The sequence below is a fragment of the Poecile atricapillus genome, chromosome 2 (assembly GCF_030490865.1).
Source record: "Poecile atricapillus isolate bPoeAtr1 chromosome 2, bPoeAtr1.hap1, whole genome shotgun sequence".
Classification (NCBI taxonomy): domain Eukaryota; kingdom Metazoa; phylum Chordata; class Aves; order Passeriformes; family Paridae; genus Poecile; species Poecile atricapillus.
In genome coordinates, this window is record NC_081250.1 from 131,675,610 (window position 1) to 131,687,970 (window position 12,361).

The window sequence follows — 12,361 nt, forward strand, 5'->3', positions numbered from 1 at the left end:
GGGGAGACTCCACCACCTCTCTGGGCAGCCTGTTCCAGTGAATCTGCACAGTAAAGAAGTTTTTCTTCATGTTTAGGTGGAACTTCCTTTGCGTCATTCTCTGCCCCATTGCCTCTTGTTCTATTGCTTGGCACCACTGAGAAGAGCCTGGTGCATCCTCTTGACACCCTCCCTTCAGAGACTGAGAGATGTTGATGAGGTCCCCTCCCAGATGCCTCCTCTTGAGGCTGAACAGGCACAACTCTCTCAGCCTTTCCTCATGAGATGCACAAGTCCCCTCATCATCTTTGTAGCCCTCCTCTGGACTCACTCCAGCAGCTCCATGTCTCTCTTGTACTGGGGAGCTCAGAACTGGACAGAGCATTCCAGATGTGGCCTCTCTAGGGCTGAGCAGAGGGGCAGGATCACCTCCTGGCAATGCTCTTCCTAGGCCACTCAAGGATACCTTAGGCCTTCTTGGCCACAAGAACATGGTGCCAGCTCATGGACATTTTGTTGTCCTCCAGGACCCCCAGGTCCTTCTCTGCAGAGCTGCTTCCAGCAGGATACTGTGCTGGTGCCTGGGGTTATTACAGGACCAAGGACCCTGTACTTGCCTTTGTTGAATTTCAGATGGTTCTTCTCTGCCCATCTCTCCAGCCTGTCGAGGTCCTTCTGAAGGGCTGCACAACACTCTGGGGTGTCGACCACTCCTCCCAGCTTTGTGCTGTTGGGGAACTTGCTGAGGAGGCCTCTGCCCCTTCATCCAAGTTATTGGTGAAAAGTTAAACAATGCTGGGCCCAGGACTGAACCTTGGTAGATGCCACTAGTGATAGGCCTCCAGCTGTCCCACTGATTAGGACTCTGGGATCTGCTGTTCAGCAAATCAGTCCACCTCTCTGTCCACTCACCCAGCCCACACTTCCTGAATTTGCCTGTGAGGAGCTTGTGAGAGAAAGCTTTGCTGAAGTCAAAGTAGACAATATCCCATGCTCCCCCCTCATCCATTCAGGCTGTTATTGCTGTTATTTCATCATAGAAGGCAATCAGGCTGGTCAAGCATGATTTACCTTTAGTGAAACCAGGCTGAAGTGTTTTAAGGGAAATAAAATAGCAGCCATTTTACCCTTCTGCCTTGTCTGTCCTTCCTTTCATACGCACACACATATTCTTAGCATTTTTTTTTCTGTAATTATCCTCCTTTACTATTGCTCTGCTCCCACAAATAATAACTTAGCATTATCTTTGTATTGCTGGAATAATTCATGTTGTATTAGTAAAGAAAATTTGTAATTTTATATATATATATAATTATAATGAAGATAATAAGGTGGAAAATAGTTACGTCAAGATATCTGTATTCCATTAGAACTGGAGTTTTGTTTCTGCTCAGCTTGGCTTATATTCAACCTGCTCTGATTTTGAAAGAATAAGCAACCCAAGCATATTCCTACGCTTATGAATAAAGCTGTACTGTAGACTGCACATGAATAAATCCAGGCAGTCATTTTTATTGTCATTAGACAGCATTTTTATTCTATGCCAAAAAATGTTCTTGGTAGTCTATGAAAGAGGCTTCTGAGTTAACGAGTGAAAACAGGCATCTTTCTCACCCCCTGCCTTGGCAGAAGTGCATGATGAGTGTTCGTCAGCAGTCACAAGTGAACTTGTTTAAAGGACAGTCTGCAGACAGACATTTTTCCAATTGAGTCCTTGATTGGCCCACTTGTACTAGTGCAGTGTGACATGACCTTTGATTATACAGTCAGACACTACTTTTCCACCAAACATTTGCTTCATTCACTGCACAAAATGGATGACGGTGCACTGGGAATTGAATTGGGTTTGGCACTATGGGAAACTACTGATTAGGGGTGTCTCATCTTAGTAAAATGAGGGTGCCACTGCAGTCTAATGAGCATTCTTGCCATCTTTAATCTTTCAAGGCAGGCATACAAACACAACTAACAACACAGGTTTATTCATAGCCATAGGAATTTAAGTAGATGAGCAGACATAATGATTGAAGTCTATCTAAAGCTATATTCTGTCTCTGACAGAGGTCAAAAGTAGATGCATGTGGAATAGTTTAAGGACAAGAAAAACACCTGTAGTTATCCCCTGAACTTCAATGCTTTTGTGACTCAGGGATTTCCTATTTTGGAGGAGTCTTTAGTATACATGTTAAACCTCTATTGATTTCTTTTCATCAGCATCCCATCAAAGTATTTTTAATCTTTTTCCATATGCTGTCTCCTTCTGTATCAAGTCTGAGCTCATCTGGCAGGCTTGCCTCAAGCCTGCCATGTGCTGGTTTCCTGTGAATGGTCAGTCCCTATCCATTCTCATCATGCACCTCATGCATGTGTCTCTTATTTGTCATATTCTTTCAGAAAAGGATGGTGAGCAGAAACCAGAGGACACACCCAGGGTCCCAGAAACCTCGTAGGATGCCTAGAAGGCAACCAGCCTTCACTTCTCCTGCTATCAGTAATAGCTTGGCCTGCCCATCTGTGCCATTGCCAAATATAGACATACTCTGTCTGTAATATTTCTGCTTCAGTGACTTCTAGAAAAAAAGGCTTCTGACGGCTGACATAGATTTCAGGGGGTGCTCAGTAAGAGTGTTTTTTTGGGCTGAGTGGAGTGCCACTGTAGACAACAGGATTTTCTCTCCAATGCAACCATAGAAGTTGTCTGTGATGCTGAGCTAGTCCAATGCATGAAACTTTCCCCAGATGGGTATTAATTACATGTTTGAAATCATGACATTTGTTTTGTAGAACTGCTGAGCACTCACAGCTGCAGTTGACGTCATTGAGAACAGTACTTTGTACATACAAAGTGCTGCTTACTGCCAACTTCCTTGACAAACCAGTCCCTTCACATCTCTTACCAGTCAGTGCAATTAACAGATGCTTTTGACTTGTATTTCTTTCACTTATATCCCCCTGACTTGTCACAGTATTAGATTTCTAAATTTGAAGGCCCTGCCACAGAAAGCATCACAGTGCAGCCCACTTAAATAGTAAACTGTCATTCAGAGAGGATTTCCACCCTGCATGGGGAATGAGGTAAAAATCTCAACGATGACACAATACCAAGTAACCTGAAGAGTGACATTTGACAAGGGCATGTAGTGGTAGGACAAGAAGTAATGAACCAACAATAAACTAAAAGAGGCCAGGTTTAGATTAGATATAGGGAAGAAATTCTTTATTTGAACAGGTTTCCCAGATAAGTTGTGATGTCCCATCCCTGGCAGTGTTTAAGGCCAGGTTGGATGGGGCTTTGAGCAACATGGTCTAGTAGTGGAAGGTGTCCTTGCTCACTGCAGGGGGGTTGAGCTACATGATATTTATTGTCCTTTCCAACACAAGCTACTCTCTGGTTGTGTGATTCTGTCTCGCCATTCCACTACCATTAACCATTCTGGGCACTTAACTCACACAAACACACACACACAAAAATACGTATAATGATCAACTATCAGGGAGTTTTTGTTATTTACTAGAGAACAAATTTATATTGCCCAAGTAGTCTTAATTGTGGTATCTTCTCTTTTTCCTGAATTTTCACAGCACTTGTCAGAGTGTTCTAGACAGTAAACCTGAACCTATTCACCTTTTGAAATGGTAAAGTATTTTTGTTTGCATTTTCCTTTTAGAAAACACTTGCAACAACAAACGTCTGGACCTTGTTTTCATCATTGACAGCTCTCGCAGTGTGCGCCATTATGACTTTGAAAAAGTGAAGGAGTTCATTTTGACCATCTTGCAGTTTCTGGACATCAGCCCTGATGCCACGCGCGTGGGTCTGATTCAGTACGGCAGCACGGTCAAACAGGAGTTTTCACTGAAGACCTTCAGGCGGAAGCAGGATATCGAAAGAGCAGTGAAGAGAATGATGCACCTGGCCACCGGCACCATGACTGGACTGGCTCTGCAGTATGCTGTGAACATTGCATTTACAGAGACAGAGGGGGCTCGACCTCTGAGGCAGAATGTGCCCCGAATTATCATGATAGTGACAGATGGGAGGCCTCAGGATCCTGTGGCAGAGATTGCTGCTAAAGCACGTAACTCAGGAATCCTAATTTTTGCCATTGGAGTGGGAAGAGTGGATATGAACACTCTGAAGTCCATTGGGAGTGAACCACATGAAGAACATGTGTTTCTGGTTGCTAACTTCAGTCAGATTGAAACACTGACCTCTGCCTTCCAGACTAAACTTTGTGGTAAGATTATTATCTATAGATTTGAATACACAGATGAAAGTGAAACAGAAATAATACGCATTATAATTAAACTTTTTTTTTTTACATGAAACCTCATCTGTTAGAACGTATGTATTGAAGGGAGATTAGCCAAACAACATCCAGAGCAGCTGTCACATGTGGGGAAAACTCGTGTTACTGTTAAGTGCCATAAAATGTGATTTAATTGCTCATGGTCATAAGCAGCTAGGAAAACATACATATCATGATTTTCCTGTTTATTGCATAATAGCAATAAATTTATGATCTCTGATATTTGAATATTAGATAATTTTTTTCATCTCTTCATTTTAAATGTGATCTCCCTTAGTAGTGAAACTTTAAACTGCTCAACTGTCTTTCAGTTATTTAAGTATTCTTGAGAGTCCATGGATTTCTCTTCCAAAGCTTGCATATTAATTCTATGCAAAGAATCATTTCTGTATATGCCTTGTGACTGGAAGTGAAACCATGTAGATGTATGCCATCTATTCTAAATACATGAAGTTAGGAAAAGCCGTTACAGTGATATTATTCATTCATACAGTAAATATTTTAATAGGTATTAACTTAAAACAGAGATATTACTGCCATCTATAATTCCCTGGTAAGGAATTATCTGTTGCAAATATCATGGCATTTGTAATTAATTTTATTTGAATCTGCATACTTAGTAGAGTTTTTTATTTTTTCCTGAGATAAATATGAAAGTATTTCATATAAATTTGACATTAAGCTGATTCATTTTCATTAGAATCCAGAAAAAGAATGCGTGGTGAGATTAAATGGTCACTCATGTCGTGGGATGCTTTTGCCAGAAAAGAGCTGCAGCTTATTGTAAGGATAGTCTGGAGAATTTTCCTTGCTTTATCTTTTCCAAAATTGTTTCAAAGAGCAGCTGAACTGCCTCAGCACAAAACACCAACACAGACATTCATCAGATAATAGATTTTTTCCCATTTCTTCCTTGCTGTATTATTAGCTGGCGTAGGAGGATATATTTAAAAGCCAAGAAAGAGTAAACTAATCATGGATTCGGAGTTTAAATGGAATGCAGAGCAAATGCTGATTTTTTAGATTGTGTTTTAGAAACAAATCCAGTACCAATACCCTTTACTTGGTTGGATTTTTTTTTCTGACTGGGCAGTTTCCAATAAATTTATTAATTTTTTAGCTCACTTTTAATCAAACACATGTTCCTCAGTAAAGCTACCACCCCACTGCTGATGGAGGACTGTGGAGGTGACAAGGATAGCAGTTGCCTCTTGCTCCCAGGGAATGCCTCTACAGGATTTGCTGTGCTGAGAATTCAAAGTGAGATCCTAAGATGTGTTTAAAAACTCAGACCCAGATTCAACAGAGGGTTTAAGCTGTTAGATTCATATGGATTTCAACATAAGGTATTAAATTGCAGGTAGTATCCAAAACATTTTATTTGCTCTTGATTGTGAAGCAGCATTCAGCTTACTGAATTTCAAGAGAGCAATCATAGCCTCTGCTTCCACTCACTCCTCCAGGAAATGTGGTTAGTTCAAGTCCTTCCAGGTGTGGACCCAGAGTCAGTATCATTGTAGCTGAGTGGAACATCTGGACACCTTGTTTCTTTGCTAAAGCAATTGAAGGCACCCCTCTGGTCAAGTTATCCCGAATGCTGTCTGCTGGGCTTTGTGCTGTGGGAAAAGACCTTGGCCCCTGATCTGTCTTTGTGTCTGAATCACCCTTATGTCTGTCAGAATGTATCCTCATGGTTCCTATGATGACAAGACAAAACCATGGCCAAATTGTGAAGCTCTGTGGGGAAAACAAAAAGTAAGCCAAATTAACTGCTACTCAGTACTGGATAGGGGAGACTACTAAGTACCCAGTACTACTACCAGTACCAGGACCTTATCAGAAGAACCCCTGTAAACTGAATGTGTTCCATTCTGTTAAGTCAGAGGTTCCCTACGGTTTCTGCCCCAGACTGCTAAAGATTTGGGCACATCAGAAACACCAGTTGAAGCCAAGGACCCCTTTTTATTACTAGTCAGCAAGGTAAAACAGAAGCAAAGAGTATCCTGAGGGATCAGAGGCATGAAGAATAAGATAGGAGTTGAAAACTCAGAAAAAAGTCAATGGAGATGGGAACAGAATCCAGGAAAGATGATGGAGATTAGATGAAGTGTGAGAAAGATGCTTGGAAAGAAACTTGGAATGGAGCAGTTGGGGGCAAATAAAGACATTATATTCCTGTAAAATAGATAGTGGTGTCATCCCCATTTTACATTGGAGGAATGGAGGCAAAGAAACAGGGTTAAGTTTGTCAAAACCACCCAATAACTTTAAATATTTGACTCAGTGCAATCCCTGTGTGATTTTCAGGTATTTAACATTTTTGGACTTACAGAACATGTTATTCACAGATCTACAGCCATCACTTTCATTCTTGCAAATTCAGATTCAGATGTCTCTACCTGAACAGTTGCAGTGTGAAGGCTGATGTTTCCTTGAAGATACTGATATTATTGTCTTGCCCAAAATCAAATAAGGACCCTGTGATATAGAGATAAAATGTAATTCACAACAAGGTGTATGTTCAGATTCCTTAACTATGAGCTCACCCTTCGTATTACTTCAGTCCCTTCCTGTGATCACCAAACACCTCCTGCAACTGATGAGGTTGCAGAAATCATTCAGAGAGCAGACTCCACCACTGAAGTTGGTCTAGTGACCAGAGTATCACTGCTTTGAAATAGGTGCAACAGAAACACTTCAGAATATGTACACTATGCTTGTGTGGTAGATGGGAGGTTGGTAACAGACAGTAACAATGTACTTTCAGAAGGAACTTGGGTTATTGGGACTCATGTTGTTGAATGCTTTAATTTTCAGAGTGACAGAAAGATGACAAGACAAGAAGTCAAAGTAGGTCTGTGTTCATATAATTAAAAGGACTTGAGAAGTTTTATTATGAAGTTTTATTATTTTATTAAAAATTCATGAGATCCAAGAAACTGATTAAGAGATTAGGGAATTGTGGTGGTTTGTGTGTTAGCAATAAATACCTAACTCTTGTAAACATTCCAAAGAGCAGATATGTAGTCTATATATCTTAAAATCACTTGTGGGGTTTTTTTCCACAAGTATTACACCTAGTTCAGTGAGTTATTTAGCAGGCTTCTGTTGTGGCTTCTAGAAGATTACTGTTAATATCCATTCCATAAATTTTGAGCTTTGTCAACCCGGAACATTAAGGAACGCATCAATCCCTAATTGCTGTTGAGCAAAATAGGTAATTTTCCACACAATGTTCTCTGACAAGTAATTCACCTATATATTATAGAGATTACTTACAAGCAATGCTGCACTGGAAAGGAAACATTAATTTCTTAATCCCCAAATACTGCTCTGGAGAAAAATAGCTCAACAATGAATTTGACTGAATGTGCCTCTATTCTTTTTCTCTTTTATTGTCTTTCTGCTGCATTTTAATACTTGCTATTAGAGACATAAAATACAAACAGAACAAAAATAGACTCAGAAAGACTTACTGTCTGGAGGTAGTGCAACTCAGCTCCTGCTTAATGAATCTTGGAGATACATCTCAGTGCCATCATGTATTATTTGCACGTTCCTCAGCATTAATAACTAAGTAAGCAAAACAGTCTCTTCATTAAGTTGTTTTTTTAGTCATTCTCCTTTATTATTGGGTGCTGTGTGGTGATTTCCTTCATGCAAGAAATTGAATGTCCTGTAAATCAGCTTATACTTAAATTTCATTTATTTTCTAAAGTTGACTATAATAGGCTTGTTTCATCGTCTACATGGGACCACCAAATAATTAGTTTTTTTGAGATACTCCATTGTGTATTTTTTTAAGCTTTCATTTTTGTCTTTACTAGCAACACTTAATTTGAAATTTCTAAGTTACTTCACTAAACTTTTTTACACCAGTTTTTTTCAGTTGTGATCACAAGTAAATAAGACCAGCAGCTAATAATGTTTTCCTTTTTCCTTTCAGTGCCTCATATGTGCAGTATAGTTGAGCATCACTGTGATCACTTCTGCATAAACACACCTGGCTCCTACCTGTGCAGATGTAAACAAGGATACATTCTGAATGCTGACCAGAAGACTTGCAGCAGTATGTTACCTTTCTTTTCTCTTTTGTACTCCCAAAAAGTGCTTAACATCACTTACCTTTTCTGTTGGGCTCATGAAGAACTGAGGTCAGTACATAAGTAATGATAGTCATCAGAATGTGTCTAGAAAGGTTGAAGTTTTTCTTGCTTTGTGTAAGTGAACTTTTAACAAATCTTTCTGAAATACATCAAGCTAAATTTTATACACAGCTCTGCAGAGGTATACTGTAATTGTATGAAATTGCATTAAAATGTTTTTGGTATATCAAGTTCAACAATGAAACAACAACCAAATAAATAATTTTATCATCTCAAATTAAGTGAATTTAGATACTTTACTAACTTGTCCAGCTAGCAACAGTACTGAATGGTACAGAAAGGTGCAATAAACCCCATGCTAGAAAACTCTGAAATAACCTGGCATTCTGAAAAGCTCTTTCCAACTGCTGGTGGAAATACAAGGATTTGCAACCTTTCAAAGAATGGTTTCAGAAGTCTTGCTTATGCTCTCATTCCTCTCTTTAAAAGTGTTGACTTTTTTTTGGTTTTGAGTAATTTGCTTATAGTTTATAATAACAAACTTTATTTCACTTTAATTTTAATATTTGTGATCAGTATTTCATTAGTCCATTTAACCTTGTTTCCTAGTAATTAACAGCAATTTACATTAGACAGATATGCCAAGTTTATTTCTGTATCCACCTTATTTTAAAGAAATTATGTAACACTACCTTTAATTACTTGTGGAAAATGTACTTGCTAAAAATTTAAGTTTTTATCACACAGCAGTGTACAGATTCAAATGAAAGCGCATGGATTCAAATTAAAGCTGCTCAACTGATTTTAGCCAGAAAAGAATTTTTGGAAAACGTCCTTTCAGAAAACGGTAGGAAACAGTCACCATGACAGCAAAGGATGTACCCTTACAATCAATAATTTAGAACTAAGGTGAAGACTGCAGGCTCAAATCCTATCGTTGTGTTTGATGTTCTGTATCTCAGGAGAGTGCCATAAAACTACCAGGTATCTTGAGATTAGTGGATTCTTAGTCTCTCTTGCTTAGAGCTGTGTTTAATATCAATTACTAAGCACCAATGAAACAGTGAAGGTATGTGAATCAACTTCAAAAAATTTTAATTACAAGTATGAAGAATTCTTTCTTTATTGTCTCTTTTTCTTTTTACTCTGTTACATTTCCATAACCTTTCTCAGTCAGTAGTTCAGCATTTGGGCGCTGCATTGCTTCAAATACAGGTAAATTTCCAAGAGTTTTGGAATTGTGTGTAATTTTCCTGCTGGTGACCCATGCACAGCAGCCCTCAATATGCTCCCTCTCTACCATTTTTCAAAGCCCTTTGCTGCATTGCTTGATGTTCTTTTTTTGCTATGATTTTTATCGGTTTTCCCCATTTACCTCTCACATGTTTTCTTTGATTGTGTACCTGCTTTGATCATCAATCAGATGACACCAGATTGCAGTTTGATCAATATGAAAGGGAAATTACTCCTTCAATGTATTTGTAGCCATTTTTTTTTTTTTACATCACCAAATGATAAACTACTTCTAGCAATTAGCGCTGGAAATCTGAAAGTCATCAGACTGTGCTTAAATGTCTTAAATGTGCTAGGATGGTGCAAATCATTGGTGTAGGAGAGAAATGATGCACTATCAGTCTAGCATTACATCTAAAACCCCACAGAGAGGTAACTGATTTCATGAGGATAGGGAGCCAAGCCTGGACAAAGTGGACAGCTTAGTTCTTTCTGGAGGTAGGGGAGCCACAGTGAAAGAAAAATGAACAGTCTGTATTTTTGTTACCTTCACTAGCTGTTATTCACCCACAATTGCACCAAGAGACCATGGATTCCTCACTTGACATCTAAGTAAAATAAATCTTCATCATGTTTATGTTAAGAACAATACATGATCCACATAAACCAGATGTATTTATCTAAGGTTTGGATGTATTCGGCAGCTCTTCCATGAACAAATAGTTTCCTTATACGCATAGTGTAACACTTTCTGAATTAAACAGTGCAGAAAAGATGAATGGTATGTACCTAATGTTAAAGTCTCTTTTCATTCTTTTGTACCTAAACTTAGACTGTTTTTATTCTTCTGTTCACTTTTTTTCTAATCTTGTGAGAGTATATGCTATCAGTACTGAGTTCTTTAAAGCCCTTAACCAAATGGCTTCAATCAGCAATGAAATGACAACTTTGCTTCAGGCTGGGAAATGGTTTGTTTGTTCAACTTAAAATATTCTTACATTTGTTTATGATGGTTTTGCATCCATGAAAGGATGCTCCTTTTGTGTACTGTGGTCTAACTTTTCTAGAGAAGAGTGTTTATGTCAGATAATGGGTGTTCTTTACTTATTACACTGTGTTTGTTTAACTAATCTCTCCCATTCTTCTCTAGAGATGCTCAAATCTTACATTAATAAACAAAATAATACAAAAGAGGAATGTAGCTGAAACAAGCTGGAAAATTATCTATTTGTGGGTGTTTACACTGGAACAAAAGAGTTAAGCGACTGTTTATGCTGTTCATCATGCCGCTTGATATGAAGCAGACAGCTATAAAAGAAAATTTGTTTTTGCTTGGCTGATTTCCTCAAACATGTTCCAAAAGCCTATTTTGTAGCTGTAAATGACCATTATGTGCTGAGCAGTCTTTGAGCAACACAAAGTACTCTGCTTTCCAGAGCTTTCGCTGGGGAAACTTGGGGTTCTCATAGAGCTTTAGTCTGCTGAAAAGAAAGCCCAGTGTGCTTTACTTGGCTAGGTGCTGAACTGGCCTCATTTGTCATGGTAATTTTTTTTGAGATCTTTTGCATGCGAGAGGCAACTCGCTATGGCATTTTGCATGAAACTGAAAAATTCTGAATCTCAGAAATTAAATATCTCCAAGTTTTTTGCTGTTTGTTTTCCTTTTCTTTCCCTTTCCAACCTCATCATCATTCATCTGGTTATGCAAAAAACAATCCCCCAAAAATACACAAATAAATGCAACTACTTTTCTTTTTAAAAAAAAAAAATCCTGAAGAATGCCCTTTGAACTTTTTAGGGAAACATACATCAAGCAATTCTACTAGGCACCATTGGTCCATTAATAGTCTTTGCCTTCAGCTGAAGGAATGAGTGCCTCAGCTTTGAGTGACAGATCCTATTGGCTTTCACTGTTCGACAGAACATTGGCATGATCTGTGTTAAAATGAGCCCATCTCTAAAGTGCTGTCCATACCTTCCTGAAGTTTATTTTGATCTGTAGTCTACCTGTGCATTGTAGAAGGTCAAAGAATTTCATACTCATGCAATTATGTGTTGTAGCTCAGGACCTTTGTGCTGTGGAGAAGCATGCCTGTGAGCAGATCTGTGTGAACACACCTGGGTCCTACGTCTGTCAGTGTTATGAAGGGTATGAGCTTGATGCAGATGGAAAGAGTTGTCTTGGTGAGTATGAATTCAGCAATTCACATTTATCTCTTCACACAAACCAAAGCAAAATTCAATATAAATGAATATTCTCTTTAGCCATAGACAATGATGTTCTCCTATATAAGTGGTAGATGAGAAAGAACACATAATTAACATGTTTGTAGGCCTTTACTGATAATGAATGGTGTCTTGGGAAAATTGTTCCAACCAATTTCACACAGAATGATTTTCCAGTCTGAAACAACACACCTGATGTTTTATTCAAGATCCATGTGGGTGGCCAGCAACATACTGGCATGACACATATGGCCATTAAAAAAAAAAAGGTGGACAAACTTGGTAGCTTCTCTTCAGGCAGAAGTTATGCACAGAAAAACTTGAAAGGGGACAATTTCTTGATGTTTTTTCACTTGATTTTTTGGGGATGTGAGGAGAGATTTCAGCCCCCTTTTGGAAGGATGACTTTAAGGAAAGTTTAGACACTTTAGGAATCCATCCACTATGTTCTTTTAATTTTCACTGTGGGCAATATGGAATTAAATATCAGCTCCAAAAATTACAGCT

General features: G+C 38.7%; 1 protein-coding gene across 5 annotated transcripts in view; it reads left to right on the plus strand.

Moving 5' to 3' along the window:
- Positions 1–12,361, plus strand: part of MATN2 (matrilin 2) — a 69,895-nt gene that overhangs the window by 21,124 nt on the left and 36,410 nt on the right. For all 5 annotated transcript variants that reach the window (XM_058833241.1, XM_058833237.1, XM_058833240.1 and 2 more), the window contains exons 3-5: positions 3,648–4,217; positions 8,236–8,358; positions 11,690–11,812. In XM_058833241.1, the coding sequence (XP_058689224.1) occupies positions 3,648–4,217; positions 8,236–8,358; positions 11,690–11,812 (816 nt within the window). The remainder of the gene's footprint in view (positions 1–3,647; positions 4,218–8,235; positions 8,359–11,689; positions 11,813–12,361) is intronic.